The 25155-nt window shown below is 41.3% G+C and overlaps 1 protein-coding gene across 4 annotated transcripts in view; it reads right to left on the reverse strand.

Moving 5' to 3' along the window:
* LOC131137619 (disco-interacting protein 2 homolog B-A) overlaps positions 1 to 25155 on the reverse strand; it is an 87392-nt gene that overhangs the window by 28164 nt on the left and 34073 nt on the right. Inside the window, exon 1 of one of the 4 annotated variants that reach the window (XM_058085773.1) lies at positions 19325 to 19591. The exons of 2 other annotated variants lie outside the window; for them this stretch is intronic. In XM_058085773.1, coding sequence (XP_057941756.1) covers positions 19325 to 19409 — 85 coding nt within the window. In that variant the 5' untranslated portion in view covers positions 19410 to 19591. Of the gene's footprint in view, positions 1 to 19324; positions 19592 to 25155 lie in introns of those variants that run through there. One more of the 4 variants, XM_058085774.1, reaches the window with a different exon arrangement.

The following is a 25155-nucleotide window of genomic DNA, read 5'->3' on the forward strand; positions in this document are numbered from 1 at the left end:
TCTAGCTCTTGGCCTACCTCTTGGCAACAACAGAGGTAAAAGACGTGAGCCCAGATCGCCTGTATGTCTTTTTTTTAATTTCATTTATTGATATTTTTCATTTTTTGTAAAATGGGAAATGCTTGGTTCATGGTTCAAACTGCTGTTAGCTGTGGGCTGGAGCTAACTAATTGCTAGCAGCAGTGATGAATACTTACTCTTTTGAAAAACTTTCCTATATCCATTCTTCTCCTACTGCTGCTCTAGTCAATAGTTCTGTGTGCTGTGTAGCTCTGTGTGCTGCAAAGTAGGTAAACACGCTGCAACGTGTTGCAGGGAAAGCATGGACTGGATTCTCAGTGGTGTGGGCGTACTCTTCATGGACTGGATAATGGCGCAGTGAAGGGGCTCTCTACCTTACTCCATGAAATTATGGGAAATGGACAGATTTATGATTATAAATTAATGACAGGTAATGTGAATATTTATTTAAACTCCTATTCTTGCCTATTATATACAATTTGTCAGAGATTTGTTTTGTAAAAAAAAATAAAATCAATAAAAAATAACCAATAAAAAATATCAAATTATTTAGGGGGCATTATTAAGAAAATTTTGGGCTGAAGCCCCCCTAATAGATATGCCTAATGACGCCACTGGGACCGATTGTTGCAGCGTTTACGGAATTGTAGCATTGGCTAAAAGGAATCAACTATACAATGGGGAATCTCACGGAAATTGGTATAATGGGAATGAAATTGTGTCGTACAGCGGATGGCTCCATGGTGGAATCTCATCACGCACACTATCCCGCCCCTTCCAAACTAAACATGTTGAAAGGGCAATTTGAAACCCATCAAAGTTTTCCCCCCCAAAATATGAAACTCCTTTCTTACCGACTGTAAATGGATGCTAGAGGGGTTTTATTAGTTTAGCAGAGCATGCTGTCATGGCTGTGTGTATGTGTGATTCAGGCTGTATGATTTAGAGTAGGGATCAACCGATATGGTTTTTTTTTGGGCCGATGCCGATATGATTTTTTGTCATTACTCTTAGCCGATGGACGATTTTGCTTGGGCCAATATTTGTGGCCGATACTGCTTTTGCTCCCTCAATTTACATGAACAAATGACAATGATAAATATTACAGTTCTCAAGTTTAAACAAATATTTACTGAAATGTAAACACAGTAGGATTCAGCTTTCTTAAACACACATTTAAACGGCTTTATCAACTTTAAAAGGAATAAATATTCAACCATGTGCAAATCATTTCTGTCGTAGTTTAAGTTCTATCTAGCATCGATGTGATGACTGCTCCTCCGCAGTGAGACGCACACCCCCCCCCCCCCGCCTCCACCACGCAAACACATCACACTGACACAATTTAGTAAGATATATAAAACATTTCTCTCATCATTAAAGTCCGTGTTGTGCATGCAAAAAGTCCTCTGATAAGCAGACACGGCTGCTCCAATCCGTTCTTAGTGTGTGTGTGTGTGAGTGCGCGCACGTCCGTGCGTGCGTGGAGACACCGCACACACATAACACTACACGTATTTAACCTCAGCCCGGCGTTGGCAGAATGAAACTCCTCCAAACACCATGGGACTGAATTGCCAAGGTTGCCATTAAAGCGGTGTTGGTAACAGCTGTACATATTAGCCTCCAACTGCATCAACAGCTCCCTAATTCCAACAGTAGGCACCTTGTTGCGATTCGCCACTCTTGCAGTGTGGTAGGGTTACCGCGACTGCATGTGTTGCAGGGCCCACCGGCAACATAAAGCTGCCCGGCGAATGCCTGTCTGTAAACATGCGCCGGAAAAATACATCGGTGAACCAACCGCATATATAACCGCAAATATCGGCCGGTCGATGTATCGGTCGATCCTTAATTTAGGGTGTGTGTTTTATCGCTTGTTCATACAAACGAGAGTTTTCTGATGCCTGCTGACATTGTGCGAGTGAAATAAGAACAAGAGGCACGTTTATTTTTCTTCATTCCCGTCAGCAGACATTCTCAACGCACAACACATTTGCGGCCTTCAAAGTAAGTGCGTCACCACATAAAAAAAGATCGAAGGGATCCCAAAGGGCCCTAAAATGACAGCAGGTAGTAAACACCCGGCACGTAGAGATACATTTCAATAGCAGGGCTTCCCAAGGATTTTCGGAAGCCGTGGAGGTGGGCTGTATCGTCCCACTGCTGCTTGTTTTCAAGTTCTTTGACTTTCTTTCCGATATCAAGTTGTAATTTTGTGTCTTTTAATTTGTTTTTGTATGAGTATGAAATGATTTTGCCTCTTTAAACACTTTCCTGGTTAAGTAAAGTTGGAGAAATAGTGGGAGAGTCATTTCTGGTTTTATGGAAAGTCTGGTCACTTTCCATAAAGGATGTCCACTCCCTCTTACAATAACTGTGGAATTGTTGATCCTCCAGAAGTGATGTGGTGACCTTCAGAGTAATCTTTGTGTGTAGTTTAACAGAGACTAATTGTCTATGCGTGGATCTGTCTTTCAAGTATACCAGAATGTAAGAAATTGCTGGTGAGGAAAAAGTCAATTCCAGAGTATGTGTGGTGTACTTTGGAAGAATGGCTGTATTCTCCGTCTTTAGGGTGGTTTAGCCTCCAGCTACCACCAAGGCCACATCCTCCATACATTGTTGAAGATTATAGTAGATTTGAATGTTCTGATATTTCCTGTTGTGATTGACTATTTATTATTGTTGTATTGAAGTCTCCTATGATTAAATTTCAGCTGGGTAGATTTTTGAGGATATAGAAAAAAATGTGAAAAAAGTTGGGGTCATCATTATTAGGGCCATAAAGACTATTGTGAAGGGGTTGCTATCAATTGATATGTTAATAATACTATATCGTCCATCTGGATCCGAGATTGTGTTATTACGACTGAATTTGATGTTGCCCCCCCCTCTTCGTCTTGCATTATAATTAGCAGTGACTATACGGGGGAAGTGTGTAGATTTCAGAGCAGTGTTTCTTATATTGGTCAGATGGGTTTCTAGTCATACACAGATGTCGGCTGTATTGTGTGTACGTGATGAATAACTTGTAGTTGTTTTGCCTGACTCCCAATTGCACATATTTTCTAGCTTGTAATGTAATTATGGACATGATTATGGACATGATTCCTCTCCGTTCGTAACATTCTAATATTCCGTCTTTCAGAGGCATTTTCATTTTAAAAGTCGAAAGCATGAAATTCAAAATATTTTATAATAAGGGTGCCAGTTTCAGACCAAAAGTCAAATAATTTAACTGTACAGGCCTAAAAATGGCAGCAATTTAACTATTACACCCTGTCCATCCATCCATCTTCTATACAGCTTATCCTCATTGGAGTGGGGGCTACGCTGGAGAGGCGGGGTACACCCTGGACTGGTGGCCAGCCAATCACAGGGCACATATAGACAAACAATCATTCACACCCACATTCATACCTATGGACAATTTGGAGTGGCCAATTAACCTAGCATGTTTTTGGAATGTGGGAGGAAACCGGAGTACCCGGAGAAAACCCACGCATGCACGGGGAGAACATGCAAACTCCACACAGAGATGGCCAAGGGTGGCGATTCCAACCCAGATCTTCCCGTCTCCTGACTGTGTGGCCTACATGCTAACCACCACCACCACGTGGCCACAAAATTACACATTAAAAGAGGTACGAGACAGTCAAAAGTAATCATTTTAACTACAGCAAAGCATGCTGGGAAAGCCGTACCTTGCCCATTTCACAGCTCTAACTCTTCCGGGTTGCACGTCTCACAGATTGTGATGTCTAGCAGTCGCCAGACATGAGAGAATGACAAAAAGGTGGTCCATCAAACATCCCTATCAAAAAGAACAAACACTCCAAATGTCCAATTGGGCCCTCTTACCTTGAGTAGGCTTTGAGGTTTGGACCACAGTGCCTTCAGTTCAACGCCCCTGCTTTAAAAGGGGTTCACTGTCTTACCTATGTGCAAAAAGACTTCTCACTCAAACTATTTCTTTATGGCTCAGATACGTACTAATTCAAAGTAGAGCACACAGGGCTGCGGCAACAATATTTTCCACTCCATAAGTAGGCCTGCAAATCCGGTGAGAGCCTGCTGGTCCTTGTGGGAGTTTTTGAGGAAAACAGGGAGGATGAAGCCATCTCTGGAGAATCTGCTGGCCAGCTGAGCAAATGGCTGAGTGTAAATCCTGAGTGCTCCACACTTCAACTTTCATTCTCCACAAAGATCGTTGGCTCTGCTAGAAGAGCGTAACCATTTACTAGCATGATTGTTTTAGGTTTCAAGAATAGCCGGCTGGAGTGTTTATGGACATGTAACATTTCATCAATGCAAATACAGCAGATCTCCGCTTTTCAAGGGGTTTGTTACGTTCCACGTCTGCAGTGAGTACCGTCATTTCCAGTGTATAAGCCGCTACATTTTTCTTAAACTTTGAACTACGGTTGGCCGATCATTTTTATTCACCGGTATAAATTCTTCTAACGATGAACTATACACGTATAAATTGAAAATTACAATGAAAAAAGGCAGAGTTGATGACCTACTGATGTGTTGAAATGGCGATGACCACTGTTCATCATAAACATTAAACTGCCCCCTCCTGAACTAAACAAGTTGAAATGGCAATAAACATCCTCTTCTTACAGAGCATGAATGGAAGCTAGCAGGGTTAGCTTGGTTTAGCATGCTAATGTGGTTGGGCAGGATAAGTATATTTTCGCCACAGCGCTTTAATGTAATGAGCGTTTTAAAACGGCCCGTGACGACGTGCAGGTTCTGAGAACAAAGACTAATGGTTTATTCTTGCACGCAGCCCATCTTAGACACAGAGAAACACGTTCAAAATGAACTAAGTAAGCAAAATATCTTACTCATATGTATAGTTGGTACTGTATCGTGACATGCATCCATCAATTTTCTAGGCCGCTTATCCTCACTATAGGGTCACAGGGGTACGCTGGAGCATATCCCTTGTTTTTGGCTGTTTGTAAATACTGAGTGGCTGCAGATGGAACTTTCCAGTAGTAAATATGACTGATTGATATTAGTAAGATGTCTTCATGAATAAGTCTTTATAAGCTCATATTAGCCTCTGAATGATCACTTTCAACCCAATGCAGTCAGTGCCAGTGCATTCTTAGTGCATCATTAGTGTGTATACCATTTGCATGTTCACATTTATCAGTGTGTATTCTGACCTTAAATTGACAGTGTTACTAATAATAAATAATAAGTTACAGATTTCTTCTGCTTTTTACACATGTATATTGATATTTTAACTGTGAATAATGTGCAGTGTCAAGGGCTATAGCGAGGAGTGTGTGTTTTGTTTAAAAATGGTCAACACTTAAAATGTCCTGTTATTTGCTGATTGGAGGCTAACCTCTGTGACGTAATGACCGCTCCCCAGGACAATGAAACATGAAATTGGTGTAGGGGCAGTTCAGCTTCCACCTGGCTGCAAACTGCTTGTCCTTCTCACCTCTCCGGGTGGGGTCTCAGCTGAGGAGGATAAAGAGGAAGGCTGCAGGACAGCCTTAGTGCCAGGCTCCTCGGGTCCTGCTTAGACCAGCTGAGTGGAATTATTGGACACTTGTTCGGCTTGGCAAGTACAACCATACTACAAAATATATAATAACTTTGTTTGTTTTAAAAGTCAGAATAACCATTTACATTATTTGATCATCAAAAAGTCCAGGGAAGAGAAGGGTTACTCTGAGAGGGAACAATTACCCTGAAATATGGGGGTACTTTGAATCCAGAGCACTAAAAAAAAAAAAAAACACATTTTCACCACCTTTAAAGGGGACCTATTATGCTCATTTTTGGGCCCTTTATATTGAGTTGTGGACTCCTATAGAACAGCTACACACCATAACCAGCACAGAAAGTGTTCTGGATCTTCCAGAATCTGCACCTATTCCAGCTGTATTTCTTTGAATTTCGTGGTTCCTGTGAAAATGATCTGTTTTCATATATTCCAGCTGACCCTTATACCCGAAGAAACACTTTGTGAGAGCTAACAATGTCAACACAGAAGCAGAGCTTAGGGGTGAGCAGTGGGCGTATTGCGCCTACAGCGCACATCCATATAAGGAAGCCTGCCTATGTGTGACATCACAAACCTCCAGGTTTACAACGCCCTCTGAAACCGAGCGTTTTGAGCCATCCCAAACCTCTTTCAGGGCTCACTTCCAAATGTACAAACCTCATTATTTTTAACTTTGACATGGTTTAACACCAGAATATAACATTCTAACTACATTTATAGGGCAGAAAAGTAGAAAAAGCAACATAGGTCCACTTTAACAGGTCTTGCTTGAGGAGAGTAGTTTCCATGAGGATGTGGTATTTCACAAACAAGCCACTGGTATAACAGTGCCCCACATGTAGCAGCTAAACAGCCTGTTGGTGGTGGAACACGGTTCACCACTGGTTCCTGTCTATTACCTAGGAAAATAAGTCTCCGTGGAAAAGAAGTACACACTATGAGAACTTACTCGTTGGGATGTTCAGAGGGTGTCAAAGCCTCCTCCAATATGAAAGCGAATTTGTCTTGCAGACAAGGTCTACAGTATATTGACAAGCACATCCCTCAGCATTGGCACATTTGCATGGTTGATATAGCCAAATGACAGATTGAAGAGGCTCTACCTTGGCTCCCATGTAAAAAAAACAAACAGCCACCCATGAGTTCATTTGGCCTTAAACATATAAAATCACAAGTTAGGCAATGTCTGATGCGTCATAGTCTGGCTACCTGACTAAATGTCTACTTACCACAAAAGAGCTGAGTGGGTAGGTTCCATTAGAATTGAACATTAGGTAGATACTTCGCTATATACATGTAAAGGTGGAAAGGGTCACATACTATCAAATCCCCCTCATCATTGTTCCCTTATGTTGAGTCATGGCCTGCATCACACCTCTCACCTTGATAAACAGCCTAGTCAGAGAGGAGCCCAAAACAGGTTCTCTCTCCACATGGACGTGCCCTGGAGTAGAAGACACACCTAAAAGCGGTGAGTCATGGGTGCAACAACATACAAGCATGAATAGGCTGTAAATAGGACTTCTAAACTCCGTTAGCAGGACTTCTCACACATTCAATTATAAATAGGGGCGCACCAATCAATCATAGTATCGATATTGACTGATACTTGCTTTACACTGATCCCATCTGCCGATAAGCCCTGCCTCCACAGCAGCATCCAAAACAACTATATCTCCCGTGTGTGGGATCCCTGTCTTTGTGAGTGATAAAGGTTTTGCCCTGTGCAAAACATGCCCATGAAATATCTCACCATGGTGGAGCTTTAAAAAGATTTAGATTGGTGCAGCATTTAAAGGGCCAGAACTTGGTGTGGAGTGTGGTGAGTTCTCCATGTGATGCTCCGTCGGGCACGGACTACAGCCCCTGTCCTAACCCGCTGTGCTTGCAAGATTTGGGGAGTACCACCGCCTCAGTACGGATGTGGGAGCATGCAGACACTATGCAGCACTGCGAAGGAGAAGTCATCACATCAATGCTAGATAAAACTTAAACTACGACAGAAATGTTTTGCACATGGTTAAATATTTATTCCTTTTAAAATTGATAATGCTGTTCAAATGTGTGTTTAAGAAAGCTGAATCCTACTGTGTTTACATTTCATTAAATATTTGTTTAAACTTGAGACCTGCAATATTTGTTATCATTGTCATTTTTTCATATAAATTGAGGGAGCAAAAGCAGTATCGGCCACAAATATCAGCCCAAGCAAAATCGGCCATCGGCTAAGTTATCGGCCAGAAAAAAAACATATCGGTCGATCCCTAATTTATATGTATTCATATGCATTACAAATTGTTTCCTGCATGCAAAACTATAATTATAAAATATAACAATGTGTTTTGTGTTAACCTTTTGGGCTTTCTGGAACAGATTAATTGGATTTACATAATTTTTTTGAAAAATTGATTTGGTTAATGTCCATTTCAGATAGAGACGGACCTTCAAGGACAACTTAATAACGCTAACCAAGATTCCACTGTAGTCAAGAATTCTTCCCTTAAGAACAGCACATTGCCATGCCATGTGTACACCAACCCTCTGGTATTTCATTAGGGCATGTGAATTATTGAGCCTACAGTAGGTCTGGAGGACTTTCAGCCATTTCCAAACATTTGCATGTGCTGTCATACTGTTCACACATAACATTGCCAAAGCCATCCAACCATCTGCCTGCACCTCAGGCTTTGGGCCGCAAACTATTACCAGTAAGAAGATTGCTCAACAGAACAAAATGGATTTAAAATGTTCTCTAGTGGAACATCATTGAGAAGCATTATATTATCTGATTGTGCAACCTCATGGATGGTGGCTTTCAAAAGCATATCAGGTAGGGCTGGGGACGACTCAGGTCGATGTGTTGTCACTCAGATTCAAAAAATGGCGGCGGCCGTGGCATCAAGTAGCAACGAGTCGGGGAGCAGAAAAGATCTCGCAATAGAATGTCAAAAGTATTGGAGTACTGTACACTTAAAAGGTAACGATTCGTGGTCTGTGACCTGTGCAAAATGGAGCTGTCACTGCTGCTGTTATTCTTTATTTTATGTTAAGATGTTCTTTCAGATTGTTTTTTGCAGTTTTATTTATTGAAAGAAAGTTTGATTTATCATTTGATTCCATTGTGCACTTTATTGTTGTATTGTTCAAAACAATTCATTTTTGAACTCATTAATACAAATATATTGAAGAGAAGACATGTGTGTTTTATTCATGGAGATAAATTAGCATTAATTGCTATATAGGTCAAAATATGGGGAGACAATCGATAATCGAATCAAATCAGATTTAAAAATAGGGTAATTAGGTTAATCGATGCATCAAAAAACTAGCGATTACAAAAATAATTGTTTAACCCAGCCCCAATATCAAGCAAATTGCTAATTTAGCAGAGCTACAAACACAGTCAGTGTGACCCATTTAATGGCCATATTTTTAAAACGATCCCATCATAGATGTATTTTATCATTTTACAGCCGAACATGCTGGTTAAAAACAGAGTTAAGATAACCTTGTGTTTGTTACTTTTTCCTATGCTATTGTACTTTTATGTTGTCCACCCAAGTGGCAATGTTGTTTTAACTGGGTTTGTAATCCCAATGAAAAAAATACGAGAAGCACATTTATTTTGAACTTGTCTGAGATGTAAATGGAACACACTTCTGTGACCGTCCTTCAAATTAAGAGTGCCGTCTGCCCCATATCTCCAAAACAAGAGTGTCATAAATATCTTCCATATGCAGTTGGAATGGCATGGGTGACTCCATCTTCCTTCATGAAAAGCACAGCCATTACAGTTGGTTGGAGATTTAGTAGCAATGTGTGCAGAGGCTGACATCCATTAGAACAGTTAGCCAGATTGTTACCAATAAATATGTGTGCTTTACCATTTGAGACAAGTCTATTTCATTATATGACTTCATTTTTGTAGCTTTTTATACAAGACTCTTTGGAATTTCCATTTTATATCGGCATATCGTGATACTTCCCAAAAATATTGTGATACATGTATATACACACATCATACTTTTAAAAATATTTGTATTGGGGAACAATGAAAATGATCAGAAAGCTGCGTTTCTTGGCGAGACCGCAGTGCATGCCCTGATCAGCTAATGTAATGAGTGTTGGTTTCAGATGCTGTTTTCAACTATCAGTAATAGCGGACTTTGACCGGGAGATGATTCTGTTGCGCTGCATTTAGCTGCTATTTACTTCTAATTCAAAAATAATTTTGTCTTTGGTTTTGCCTAAAAAATATATTTTCCTAGGACAGGGGTTGTCTTAAATTTGAGGTGATCTCATATTCTGGTCAATACGGTAATTTCAAGCCGACCTCAACCTTGCCTGGCTCTATTAGGAAGAACAGCAACATATTGTAAAGCTGTTGACCAAGCTCGATGTGAAATACTTTCACTTTTGCAATCAGTGTGTCATCCTTTCCCGAGTCAAGCATCACCCTCACCTTCCTCTGGTAGTCACGAAAACCACAGCCTTGCAACAGAAAAAAAGGGTGTGACTCTATCTTCTTGTACAACTTGCTAGCCAACATCTTACGAGTTGTGCCAACACAGAGGGGAACCAGGCATGACATTTACTTCTGGTTCAGGGTAAGTAGAGTGTACCACTGCATTGGTACCACAACACAACACCTGATCTTCTCCAGTATGGCCACTTACCAACCCCACCTTTATCCTCCAAGTTGCACAAAAAGTTGAGTTGAGCTGAACGGACTAAATAGCAGCACAGCTCCTGGCCATGGCAGCTCAAATCAGCTGAATGGTCCTCATTGTGTCCCCATGGTCACAGGGGGCTCGCAGAAATGGGTTGTTTCCTGAGAGGCCATTTGGCAGTGCTGTGTTCTTATCCAAGCAACACAGGAACAGGCATTTCCCACTTCTTTCGGAGGACGTCAATTTATTAAAGGGGGCCTATTATGCTCATTTGTCATCCCTTTGTATCGAGTTGTGGTTCCTATAGAGCAGGGGTGCTCACACTTTTTCAGCATGCGAGCTACTTTTAAAATGACCGAGTCAAAATGATCTACCCACTACAAAAATGCAAAACATCTATTTATTTTCAAATGTATTGAGGATTATTTGTACGTACAATGTATGTTGATGTACCTTACATAACCAAATGAGCCAATATTGCAAAACACACATAATTAACAATTAACATTTTTTGTAATTACCTCCACATTACTCCACATTTCCCTTCTTTGGTACTGCGATGGTAGAATGGCATATGAGGCAAACGCACTTCGAAAAAGACATTGTGAAAAAAAAGTCCACCTCCCATTCCATATGGAAGTTATACGTTTTTGCCTTTTTACTTGGTCCAGCTCCTTCACTCATTTTAGTGACCATAAACTTTAGCGAGGGCTTAAAATCTGACGCAATTCGCCGACTAGCTTAGCACTTTGCATCGCTGTTTACGCATGAGGTCAAAATTCAGTTGTCATCTGACTGGTTGTCCTGTATGTCAATCAAGTAACGGGGATGGATGATAGGCTGACATCGTAAGTTCTGCTGCACTTAGAGACGTTGTTTGATTTGATTGGTCGCCCGAAGGGCAACATTCAGTTGTCATCTGAATGGCTGCCCTGTATATCAATCAAGTGACGGCATTGATGCGAGGATGATATTTTTTTAATGTCACGCCGCGATCGACCAGCGATCGACCAGTACCACCTCCGCGATCGACCGGTAGATCGCGATCGACTTAATGAGCACCCCTGCTATAGAGTATGGCATTCAACCATGGCTCCTAAATTGTTGATAGGTGGCAGTTATTAAATTACAGTGAATTCATGTGATGTATTGGCATTTTTTACAGTATCATTGAAAGTGGTTTGGTACCTCTGGACTTGATCTTAGGACCTCAATATTACAAACCAAGCATTCACAGATACTAGAAGACTACGTAGACTTTTCACAAGTCAGTTTGATGGTTGTAATTAAAGTTAATGTAACAAATTAATGTTATCAAGAAATCCGGTGTCTCGTCAGTTAAGCCATGGTCCCAACCAGTTGATAGGTGACTTCTCATATCTAACTCTATACAACACGATGAATGCAGAGGTGGGAATTGAACTATGTACGTTTGGGTTGGGAAGCACGTACTTTATCAACCAAGCCACGCCATGAGTAGCCACATATACATGGACTCAAATATTCCAATTGCATTTGGTTTATTTGCCCAAACGGAAAGAATGTAACCTTTGTATACACCTCATTCTGAAAGAAAAGTGTCAATCCGAATGAATATATGATGGGATTCACAGGGGTGGAATAGTCCTTTCCCCAATCCAATTGAGGAATCTTGTACCCACTCAAATGGAAAGTTGTCAAAGTTGTGCTTCATCATGTTCTTCTTCTTCTTCTGTTGTTGTTTATTGGCGGTTGGCAAGCAGCTTTCGTGTGCATTACCACCATCTGTGGAACAGAATCTAAGCCCTTCTATATGCCATTCACAAGTCCAGTTTTATTAAAAAAGAAAATATGTATCTATATAAAACATGTCTCGAGTTTAATGATAAAATATTAGCAAGATTAAATTTGATCTGTTCCTGTTTCCATGCTCAGATACGACGTAACACGCAGCTCCAGACGTTCTTCAGTTTTAAAAATGGAGGCCAGCAATCGGCACTGGACTGCTGCGGAAGCATTGTTTTTGATCCAAACTAAATTTCAAGACTGGATGAAGGAAAAACTGGCAATACAGAGTTATTCCAACAAGTGAAAGAAAAACTTGGGGAAGTCGGTATCACATGATGTTGATGTTTACGTTTTACTGGGCATGCCCCATTGACTATTCTGTTTGATTATAGCGGAAAAGTCATTCGGAAAGAGGAAAAACTCCTCATGTAAACGTGGCTACTGTCGAAGCCACAAAGTTCAGTGAACTTTAAGTGACTTTTCACCAACAGAGGGCGTCATTTAAATTGCCCATTAATTTTCAATGGGAACATTTTCACTGAAAGTATGAAATTACACTAAATGTATGGACATTTACTTTAGTTCAATTTTAAAATAAGTTTGAATTGATAGCACACTTGTGCCAAGTGAGTCGACCATTTTAATGTTGTTTGTTTGTTTTGTTTTTTTCTGAACACGGAGTCACCACACCAGATATTTTGATTCGCATACTAATGTTGAACTTTTCTAAAAAAAAAAAATACACACACATAATGTGCCGATACAAAAGGTGGTCCACAAATGGCCCCCTGGCCACACTTTGGACATCTCTGGTTTACAAATTTCATAGAGAGGAGGGTCGTGTTAACAAATGCTTATTTTTAAAGCGCACCGCACAGGAATTTAGGGCAGAGTTGCAATGCATACAAAAGAAAAAAAAAGGATTTTAGGGCATGAATGGGTCAGCATTTACGTCACAATGAATATTCATCTTCCCTGCAATGCTGCAGTATCCATCTGATAAGATAGCTCGTTAGCTCTAGCGAGCTAGGCAAGCAAGCTTGTAGGGTTCAGGCATCACCGAGCGTCACACAGTCTACTTTCTAGCCGCATATGCAAGTGAATTAGTCGCACTCTACTACCCTGCTATAGGGTGATATTTCTTGTCAGCTACTTCACGAAAATGTAGTTAACTCAGTTGGGCCTGGAACCAATTAAGCATTCTAAAGAAGGGATTACTGTATCAGACAAAAACAGAATTGGTCAGTCATGTTAATCAAAGTATTCCGATATTTTGTCGGCTTGTCACTTAAGGTCATGTGATGGGGCGGTGACATTCTTTTCAGGAAGTACATGGAGACGACAAGCTAGCGTTTTCTCATTTTCCCACTCTGGAAGCCGTTTAAAAAAACAATATCATAATATCAGGGCGCCTGCCGTTTCCGTGTTGATGAAAGGCTGAGCAGCTTGACCATAAGGTACGGACAAAGACTCCATCAAGCCAATGCATCTTGTGGGAGATGCTACAGGAAGCATGGGGTGAAATCTCATCAGATTACCTTGAAAAATTGCCAGCTAGAATGCCTAAGGTCTGCCAGGCTGGAATTGCTGCAAAAGGTGGCTTTTTTGATGAAAGCAAAGTCTGAAGTACACATTCATCATTTCCATTTAAATTATTATTTCTAACTCTGACAATTTCACCATGCCCTGTTCATTTGCTATATTTCCTATTCAAACCAATCTCATGTATGTTTCCATAGAAAACAAAAACATTTCCACTTTTCAACTTTTGAGCGGTAGTGTATATATTACATATATTGATATCGTCACTTCCTGATGACAAGGACGGACATGCACGGCATGAACTCTGACATTGCTACCGGAGTTCTTATATTTTTGTTCCTGACCAAATTCCTGACCATTACTCGTGTCAGCACGTCGAATTACTCCGCTGAGAACCCTGCAACTTAATTTAGGACAAGCGAGGTCTGAACTCACCACTAGCGTGGCTTGTGGCTGCTTTTAGCCTCCATAACATCTCGGAACCTTTGTGGGGACATCCCGGGCTGTAACATCGAATGGTGAGAGACAATATTCGCTAGAACAACAAATATTAAAAAACAAAGACAGTTGTAAAGGCAAGCTAACAGGCTAATGGATGGACGGTGTTGACACAACCACAACCGTGCCTAGATCCCAGGGTAAGGGTTCACCCTGCGGACAAATTAGTGAACTTCCCAGCCCAAGTACCTCAGATGAAGGTGTACCTGTGAGCTCATGTGGCTCGAGCCGAAGCGCTCCAGACACAATTATAGACACGGACGAATCCTTAAAAGATCCGCCACCGATTCCCACTGAAAGTGATCGCAACCACCTGATGATGCAACCGCTAACGGAGAGTAGCACACAAGAGTTGCTGTCAAAGCTGCTATGTAAGGTGGATTACATAACCCGGAGGACGGATCACATTGACAATTGACAATGACATTGGCACGGAAAAAGGGAGATGAAGTGGAAAAGGTGGTTTTGACGTTGGGTAAAAAACGGGGTAGGAAGTGGAAAAGGTGGTTCTGTCGTTGGATAAAACGGGGCAGAAGATGGAACAGGTGAATCAGCATGTTCAAACCCCAATGCAGAAGATGACAGATTTGAAAGTGGCATACAGTGCATCCGGAAAGTATTCACAGCGCTTCACTTTTTCTACATTTTGTCATGTTACAGCCTCATTCCAAACTGTATTAAATTAATCTCTTACCTCAAAATTCTACACAAAATACTCCATTATGACAATGTGAAAAAAGGTTTTTTGACATGTTTTGAATTTATTAAAAATAGAAAACAAAAAAATCACATTTACATAAGTATTCACAGCCTTTGCTTAATACTTTGTTGATCCACTTTTGGCAGCAATTACAGCCTCAAGTCTTTTTGAATATGATCCCACAAGTTTAGCACACCTATCTTTAGGCAGTTTTGCCCATTCTTCTTTGCAATAAGTCTCAAGCTCCATCAGGTTGGATGGGAGACGTCTGTGCACAGCCATTTTCAGATCTCTCCAGAGATGTTCGATCGGATTCAAGTCTGGACTCTGGCTGGGCCCATCCAGGACATTCACAGAGTGGTTCTGAAGCCAATCTTTTGAGATCTTGGCTGTGTGCTTCGGGTCGTTGACCTCAGGCTGGGGCGAAGGTTCATTTTTCAGCAGGACAAGAGCGCTCTGGAGCAGGTTTTCATCCAGGATATCGCTATATATTGCTGCATTCATTTTTCCTTCTATCCTGACTAGTCTACCAGTTCCTGTTGCTGAAAAACATCCCCACAGCATGATGCTGCCACCACCATGCTTCACTGTAGGGATGGTATTGGCCTGGTGATGAGCAGTGCCTGGTTTCCTCCAAACATGGCGCCTGACATTCACACCAAAGAGTTCAATCTTTGTCTCATCAGACCAGAGAATTTTGTTTCTCATGGTCTGAGAGTCATTCAGGTGCTTTTTGGCAAATTCCAGACGGGCTGCCATGTTCCTTTTACTAAGGAGTGGCTTTCATCTGGCCACTCTACCATACAGGCCTGATTGGTGGATTGCTGCAGAGATGGTTGTCCTTCTGGAAGGCTCTCCTCTCCCCACAGAGGAACGCTGGAGCTCTGACAGAGTGACCATCGGGGCCTTGGAGGCCACTGTGCTCATTGGGACCTTCAAAGCAGCAGAAATTTTTCTGTATCCTTCCCCAGATTTGTGCCTCAAGACAATCCTGTCTCGCAGGTCTACAGACAGTTCTTTTGACTTCATGCTTGGTGTTTGTGCTCTGACATGCACAGTCAACTGTGGGACCTTATATAGACAGGTGTGTGCCTTTCCAAATCATGTCCAATCAACTGAATTTACTGTAGGTGGACTCCAATGCTGTAGAAAGATCTCAAGGATGATCAGTGGAAAAAAGATGTACCTGAGCTCAATTTTGAGCTTCATGGCAAAGGCTGTGAATACTTATGTAAATGTGATTTCTTAGTTTTCTATTTTTAATAAATTCAAAAAAAGTCAAAAAAAAACTGTTTTCACATTGTCATAATGGAGTATTTTGTGTAGAATTTTGAGGTAAGAGATTAAATTAATACAATTTGGAATGAGGCTGTAACATGACAAAATGTGGAAAAAGTGAAGCGCTGTGAATACTTTCCGGATGCACTGTATAAAGAATTACAGGAGAGTCATATCACCATCAAAAAAGATTATAGGGAGAAAGACAAAATAATTCAGGAGCTGAAAAATACATTGGACGACATGGATTAGAACTAGGGATCGACATGTGTTTTTTTCGAGCCGATGCCGATATTTTTTCCATCGCCCTTAGCCAATGGCCGATTTAGCTTGGGCCGATATTTGTGGTCGATACTGCTTTTACATGAAAACATGACAATGATAAATATTACAGGTCTCAAGTTTAAACATATATTCCCTATTGAAATGTAAACACAGTAGGATTCAGCTTTCTTAAACATACATTTAAACAGCATTATCAACTTTAAAAGGAATAAATATTCAACCATGTGCAAAATATTTCTGTCGTAGTTTAAGTTTTATCTAGCATTGATGTGATGACTGCTCCTTCACAGTGAGACGCGCACCCCCCCACCCCCCGCCTCCACCACGCAAACACATCACACTGATAGCATACACGGCTGCTCCAATTGGTTCTGTGAGTGTGTGTGTGTGTGTGTGTGTGTGTGTGTGTGTGTGTGTGTGTGTGTGTGTGTGTGTGTGTGTGTGCGTGCGTGCGTGCGTGCTCGGAGAGAGCGCACACACACAACACGACACGTATTTAACCTCAGCCTGGCGTTGGCTGAATGAAACTCCTCCAATCACCATGGGACTGAATTGCCAAGGTTGCCATTAAAGCGGTGTTGGTAACAGCTGTACATATTAGCCTCCAACTACATCAACAGCTCCCTAATTCCAATGGTAGGCACTTTTAAAGATGAAGCATTCAGCAGCATTCCTGGTTTTCACACCCACAAACTAAACTATATTTTCAAGCACGTATATTGCATGCACTTGGAGGTCATGTTTCCTATTTCAATATTTCAACTAAGTTTAACTGTTAGAGGCTAATCAAAAGTTGAAAACGTACCCTAGCTGAAAGGTACAAACATCACATGACCACCTGACCAAATGCAAAGCTGAAATGGCGAAGAAAGCATGTGACCTGAAGAAGCAGGGAAATATTCAAGCTACTTAGAGTGCCAACGGCAACATTTTCATCTAGTTAATTGGAGGACCGGAAGCCAGCGTGCTCGTTGTCAAAAATATGGCGGATCTGGAACAATACTAAGATTACTCTAACTTGAAAATGGAAAACGGCTTAAACATCACCAGTATGACACGAAAAATCTGTGAAATCTGTAAAGAACAAAGCAAAAACGTGTTCATAAGTTGTTTATACAGAACGCCACACTCAAGGATAAAAAAGTTTGAAGATTGGATCAAAACAACCTTTCCAACAATCAAAAAACTATTTTCATATTTGGAGATTTCAATATCGATCTGCTGAATCCACACAAAAACAAGGTAATTGAGGATTTTATAGATACAATGTACAGCAATGTACATGACGGGGGACCGCCGTAAGTGGCTGCAGGTAGCCGGGCTGGCCACTGCTCATATCGGCTATTTTCCCTTCGTGGCACTGGCCTTGTGTCTATGTGTGTGAACAATGTCTTTTACTTGTATGCCGAGGTTTTTTTTTTTTTTTACAGTTCCACACTGTACTCCTTCATTTAAGAGTCTAGGTTGGAGTTGTTGTTTTTTTTCCCCTCCCCTCTCCTCATGTTGTCCCCCCTTTTTCCCCCCCTACATCGCCCAATCATCCCGTCCTGTCACCCCTTGTCTCACTGCATAGTATGTTGTACGTATATGTATGGACGGATGATTGCACAATTTCGCTTGTACTCCTGTATAAGTGACAAGAATAAAGGGCTTACTACTACTACTACTACTACTACTACTGGAGAGAAAAGTCAAAGAAGCAAAAGAAAAACAACCATCCATGGATGACAAAAGGCTTTACTAATGCTAGCAAGAAGAAGAACACACTATACAGGAAATTCATCATTCAACAGATGTTTGCTAAATCCAAGGATGAAGAGTCTTGAACCAGTCATGATGTGCTATATATATCACTATATTGACGGTTACTATGGTACCCATTATGTCATTGGATGGCCATATCACCTTGTACTTCGTATGTGGCAAAAAATAAATACATACATACATACATACAAAATAAAAATAACAAAAAATTATATCAGAAAGGCAGGGAGTGAACAAATGCAACAGTTACTGATTGTAAAAGTACCAGCACTTCTATTTCTTCTATTCTCTTCCTAGACAAGACCTTCTTCTAAACCTATGTTTTGCAGCTCCAGGCTATTTCTCTTCAGTGGCCAAGGGGGTAAAATGGCTCTTTTCATAGTAAAGGTTGCCGACCCCTGACATACATTAACAAGCGGCCTCTTTTTATGCGTTTTTACATCTTTAAAACACACATAAAGAGTGAGTATTGATGTCCCATAAGGATTATGGATGATGGGCAAGATTCCATACAAAGTGCAATCATAGATTGTTCTTCCCGAGTGATGACGCTGTCTTTGTGATTGGTCGTCTGCTCATAATCTCGTCCCCTTAATGTGCTTGGAGCAAGAGAATCCTAACTGCATTCATCAGGTTTGTACCCGGCTTCGTAGTACCACTCATCCCTCACTTTCAATGTTTGGCTTGGTTAAGCCGGAAAATAACTCCAACTTCATTGTAGTATAGGTACAGGCCCCAGGTATGACCCCCCCCCCCCCCCCCCCCCCCCACAATGAATACGCACCACCCCCTATTGGCTAGCTGCTATTCCCACCATCTGAATGAAGACCAGCAAGATGACAGGAGTCATGTCCTGACAAGAGGGCCTTGCCTCTGGCCATTGCTGTCACGCACACGTACACGCACAGCCTTGCCAGCAAGATACAGCACATACGTGGTAAATAGCTGAAACTTAATTTCTGATACAAAGCTAAAGGTTTTAGGGGAGAAGGCAATAGGAGCCCACTTGTGTCAAAGCTGCCTGTCATGCACTGCTAGCTTGTTTGGCTTCTACATCCTGTTATCCTGTTCTAGCTGACAATAAGCTAGGTGCCGCCTCGTGCTACCATTCACTTCACTGTACACTGTGGACACTAAAGCAGACAACAAGGAGGGAGTCATCTTGACACGAAGACATAAATACATATATGTATATACATATATATATATATATATATGTATATATATATATATCACAACGAGCCCAGAATTCACAACATTTACCTTCAGACAGCTCCAGGTCCAACTCAGCCAATTGGTCTCGAACCTCCTTGGGTAGGACTGACAAATCCACACCGCGGTCTGCCATGACTTGGCCCAAAAAATACGAGCAGGCTTGTAAAGAAGACGCGGGTTCAACGTGGGAAAAGCTACGGCAGAGGGGAGATGAAGGGCCCTTCCTCAAGACACAAAACAAGCAGCCAAGTGAGAGAGACAGTCCATCCGCACGACTGGCCGCTCCGCCATAATGGAAGAAACGAAGGGCGGTCACGTGACTGCACTTACCTCGCCTGTGCCTTGCATCCAAGCCCAAAGGAGCAAGAAACTGTGGCGCCCCTGGTGGCGCAGATGCGAATAGCGATTCAATAACAGCCGCACACAGCATGTTATGGACATATGACATGTGCACTACCTGCTCATGGTCATGGTTTATTTGTTTTGGACATGCTTGACAAGTTGCATTGAGGAACATCACAAATTCAACAAGTGCAAAAAGGAGAAGGAAGAAGCAAATGTTATTTAATCCCAACCCCTGTCCTTATCCTTATAAACGCCCTCTGTTGGGGTGTCATCACTTTATGATTAGTAGAGAAAAGAATAGGGATTGTACAGCAATACATACATTGATTAAGGGGAAAAAAACGTTGAAAAAAATAAGATCGAATTGGGTGTAAATGTAAAATAATAAATGTAAATAAAACAAAAACACTTTGAATATCATTAATATATCATGGTATATACAAAGTAGAGATGAAAGATAATTAATAAATAAGTTAATACCTGTGTAAAACTCATGTCCATCCTTTTTCTACAACACCTGTCCATGCTGGATTGTACATGAATAAAAGGCCTTATTTTTAATAGAAACACTATACATGAATAAAAGGCCTTATTTTAAATAGAAACACTATACATGAATAAAAGGCCTTATTTTAAATAGAAACACTATACATGAATAAAAGGCCTTATTTTTAATAGAAACACTATACATGAATAAAAGGCCTTATTTTAAATAGAAACACTATACATGAATAAAAGGCCTTATTTTTAATAGAAACACTATACATGAATAAAAGGCCTTATTTTTAATAAACACTATACATGAATAAAAGGCCTTATTTTTAATAAACACTATACATGAAGAAAAGGCCTTATTTTTAATAAACACTATACATGAAGAAAAGGCCTTATTTTAAATAGAAACACTATACATGAATAAAAGGCCTTATTTTAAATAGAAACACTATACATGAATAAAAGGCCTTATTTTAAATAGAAACACTATACATGAATAAAAGGCCTTATTTTAAATAGAAACACTGTACTTCAGGGGTGGGCAAATATTTTGACTTGTGGGCCACATTAGCAAAATTGTCCGGGGAGCCAGAACATACCGTATTTTCCGGACTATAAGTCGCACTTTTTTTCATAGGTTGGCTGTTCCTGCGACTTATACTCCAGAGCGACTTATGAATGAAAATAGTGTTAATGTTACATAAACACTGGACACCTTTCCTGTTCATGTTTATTTTTGGTGTAGCTGAATAAGCATTGTGTTAGCATATCTTACACCTATTCAGCCTGTTCTCTATTCTTTATTGTTAGAACCTGCCTTCCAAGAGGACGTAATGTCTGTTTTGGTCAAGTAGTTAGTAAAATAAATTACCCGCAAAAAATGCGACTTATACTCCAGTGCAACTTATTCATGTTTTTTCTACCTAATTATGCATTATACATGCAACACACACAATATTTTATGCCTATACTTTTCCTTGAATGATTTGTCTAATGTTATGTGTAAAAGTGTTATGCTATCAGCTGTATGTTCTCATGTCCCTTTTTTTCAGGAGCTCTCCAAGCATCAGACCACATCAAACTATGTTGTTTAATTTGACAGTTTTGTTGTTTTTTTCTAAATAAGACATCCGACTTGCAATTCATGTTGCCAGTTTGTATGTTAAAAGTTGAATTACTTAAAAGCAACTGGCAGGCCGGATTCAAACGCTTGGTGGGCCGCATGTGTATAGCATTTCTGCTATACAGAAATAAAAGGCCTAGTTTTAAATGGAAACAGTACGCATGAATAAAAGCCGCTGTACTTGCTTCCTTCTTCTCTGTCTTCCATATTTTGGTGTGACTGTCACGCCCTGTGTGAGTTCCCGTGTGACAGTTTGTTTGAGTTACCTTGTTGGGCTTTGGTTTCCGTTCTGGACACTCTTATTTTGTATTTGACTTCCTGTTTTGCTGTGTCTGCCTTGGTTGTCTTTATCACCCACACCTGTCCCTAATATGTCCTGTGTATTTTGTTCAGGTGTGTGCTTCTCCCCGCGTGGGATCATTATTGTTTGTCCGTCTGCTTCCTGAGTTGCCTTTTTTCCTGCTGCTGCAATTTTTCCCCAAAATAAATATTTTTACCTACATTTGGTCCTGTTCTCTGCATCCTGGGGTTGAACCGCAAAGCTCTCGTGACCGATCATGACAGTGACTCTGACAGGTTTACCATTGGGGGGGTGACCTCTTTTTTTGTCTTTTTATTTATTGAATCATTCACTTTTTAAAGGAATCGGCTTCATTTGACGTGCCTGTATTAGAAATATACTGTGATACTTTCTGTGATTTACTTGGCACTGTTACAGTGTGTACTAAGTGTTGATGCCACACTAGTTCATTGCTATTGTGTTGGAGCACAAGTTAGCACTAGTTAGCATTAGTTAGCAAGACTGGCAGATTCCACTCTATTGATTTGGGGTTTGGGTCAACCATCTATGGAAAAATCAAAAACTCTGGATTCATCCTTCTATTGCTGCACCTCCACGGTGGTGAATACTACATTCAGTTAGTCGTGGCTGACAGGTTTATATTTTTATCTTTCTGTGAGCCACTGATGTTTTCCCCCCCTAAGACACTGATGTTTTCACCCCCTAAAACTCGTACTCGTTGTGCCACAGGGTCGATGCTCACAATGCTACTTTTCCAGTGGGATGCCTTGGGTGGGTTTGTTGTGGTCTTTCCAGTTTGGGGGTGACACCCAACTCTGGGACGGCAGAACGCAAGGTGTACCTGCCAAGGCATGGGAAGTGCCCCATCTGCTAGGAACTCATGGCAGGAGGAGGTCCACACTAGTATGCGGGTCGGATATGTTGGACTGGCTGATCAAGCCGCTTCCATCTTTGACCATTTAGAGGGCGAAGCTGGTGATGAAGTCAGATTCAGGCCTTGTGCTGACCGGGTTTGGTATTTTAAAAGAATTGTATGGGTGCCAAGAGCCGTATGTCTCTTCAAGAACTGTTCTTTTGTGGCCGTCAGCAGGAGGGTGGAACTCCACAAGAATTTTCACATGCACAGTTGTGTTTCATGGATAAGGTTGCTGCCAATTTTCCTTGTAGGATGACTAACTCAGCTGTATTGGTACGTGACCGGTTCGTTGAAAAATGTTCTTAACACGGACTTGTGAAGGGAGTTCAAGCGTTTGGTTCATGCTAAACCTACCTCTACGATGCTGCATGTTAGGGCTGAGGCCTTCAGGTGGGAATATGAGGGTAGAGTAGGCTCTGGCAGGATGAACTTTCCTTCTGTACCCACATTATGTGCTACACTGTTGGTTGTAGGCTGTTGGTATGCAGCCCCCTCTGGTAGAAGCCGCCACCAGTTCCCAGCTGACGGAAACTGGGAGGGAATGGCTTAGGCTCACGGGCTTCCCAGGTAGAGGAAGTACAGGAGGGGTTGGTTGCCCTTTGTCCCCATATGTCCCCAGGTTACAGATGAGTTGACAGGAGTACCTGTTCAGTGTATTCTTGATGCTGGTCCGTGGTTGAGCCTGATGTTGAGTTGTGTGATATTGTTTAGATCCTTCATTGGCTTTGTCAGCTACTATCGGACGTTTGTGGATGGCTTCTCCCGTCTGGCTAGTTGCAGAGCTGGCCGGGTCCAACCGGCACAGAGGAAAAACGTCGGCGCCGGGAGACTCCTGGTTTGCATAGTGGGAAGCTAGCTTCAACAAGTGAAAGTTCCGTTTGGTGAGTGCGCCAACACATTTGCTGATTTTTCTCTGCCATTTATCCTGGAGGTCAATGCCAGTCATTTTGGCCTTGGCGCGGTGCTATCGCAGGAGCAGGGGGGACGGGCGAGGCCTGTTGGGTATGCCAGTCGGAGTCTGCAGGCAGCGGAGAAGAACTATAGCTCAATGAAACTGGAGATGTTAGCTATGAAGTGGGCCATGGCTGAAGAGTGGAAAGACTACTTATGGGGGGTATCGCTGTGTGGTGTGGGCGGATAACAACCCCTTAGTCATCCAACTAGGAGCAACCAAGCAGGATGGGTGGCTGAATGCTCTGCATTTGACTAGTGTGTTCAGTACCGTCCGGGTCGTGTAAGTAAAAAGGCCGATGCTCTGGGAACATGAGCGTGTCATATTAAAATAAAATCACTGACTTTTTCTTGGAAAATAAAAAACAGTGCTTTGTATTTGTCAACGTTTCCCCCTTTTTCCCCCTGGTGTTTTGTATTCATTTGCCAGATTGACCTGTTAGCTTTGTAATAGGACACCCTCTGTGGGACTCAGTGGGCCTTACGCCCCACCCTCGCTGGCCACCCCGTCACCAGTGAATTAAAAGTGAGGTTACCTGACTTTAGTCAGTAAACAAAACGAAAAACTAACATTGTTATTGGTGAGGTCTGATGTTTAATGTGCTACTGAAAAAAGGGACTCCATACATACAGCAGATCGCAGATCGTGTCACCCTTTGGCAGATAACTAACAATTCCAGGTAGACTGTTTAGTAAGCGTAAAATAGTGTGCTTGTAGCAAATGTACAGTCTGACCCCCCCCGCCCAATTTTGTTAACTCAATGATCTGGTGTCTTTGGTCAGTAATTAGCAAAGTGTTCCAGCACGCAATGCAGACATTTTACTTGTCTGAGGAAGATATCGATATAATATATCATCAGTCTTCTGTCGTTAGCATTGTGCCTTTAGTTTGCCCCAATGCTTCATTTGACCATACTTTAAAGGGATTATTATGCTTTTTCCACTTTTCTGACCTACAAATGTTGTCAGATTGTTGCCGCTCTTTCTGGTGCTGTGCTTTGTTGAGTGAAGACTGAATGAAAGTGTATTAGCCTCCTTCTCTTAGCATGCTAGCTCAATCTATCAAGGATGGTGTCACGTGTCACTAGCTTCTGTAAATTGAAATCATCATTTTGTAAACCTTACCTGTGTTAAACAAGCTATTGCTATGTTGCTATTGCTATCTGGTATTGCTATCTGCTATTGCTATGTTGCTATTGCTATCTGGTATTGCTATGTTACTATTGCTATCTGCTATTGCTATTTTACTATTGCTATCTGCTATTGCTATTGCTATCTGGTATTGCTATGTTACTATTGCTATCTGCTATTGCTATTTTACTATTGCTATCTGCTATTGCTATCTGCTATTGCTATGTTGCTATTGCTATCTGGTATTGCTATGTTACTATTGCTATCTGCTATTGCTATTTTACTATTGCTATCTGCTATTGCTATGTTGAAGCACTTGCAATAAAGCCAAGGGAGCCATTTGGGTTCATTCTGTATGTTCACTTGTGTATCGCTGTTAAAGGTACCAAGCAGATATGTTGCCATTGGCGTTTCATTTGTGTTTAACTACAAAATATGTACATGTTGGCAGGTCTGTACTATGTTGAGTGGACTAAATGTGTACATGTTGGCAGGTCTGTACTATGTTGTGTACACTAAATGTGTACATGTTGGCAGGTCTGTACTATGTTGAGTACACTAATTGTGTACATGTTGGTAGCTCTTGTTGAGTACACCAAATGTGTACATGTTGGCAG

Source organism: Doryrhamphus excisus, chromosome 10 (assembly GCF_030265055.1).
Source record: "Doryrhamphus excisus isolate RoL2022-K1 chromosome 10, RoL_Dexc_1.0, whole genome shotgun sequence".
Lineage (NCBI taxonomy): Eukaryota > Metazoa > Chordata > Actinopteri > Syngnathiformes > Syngnathidae > Doryrhamphus > Doryrhamphus excisus.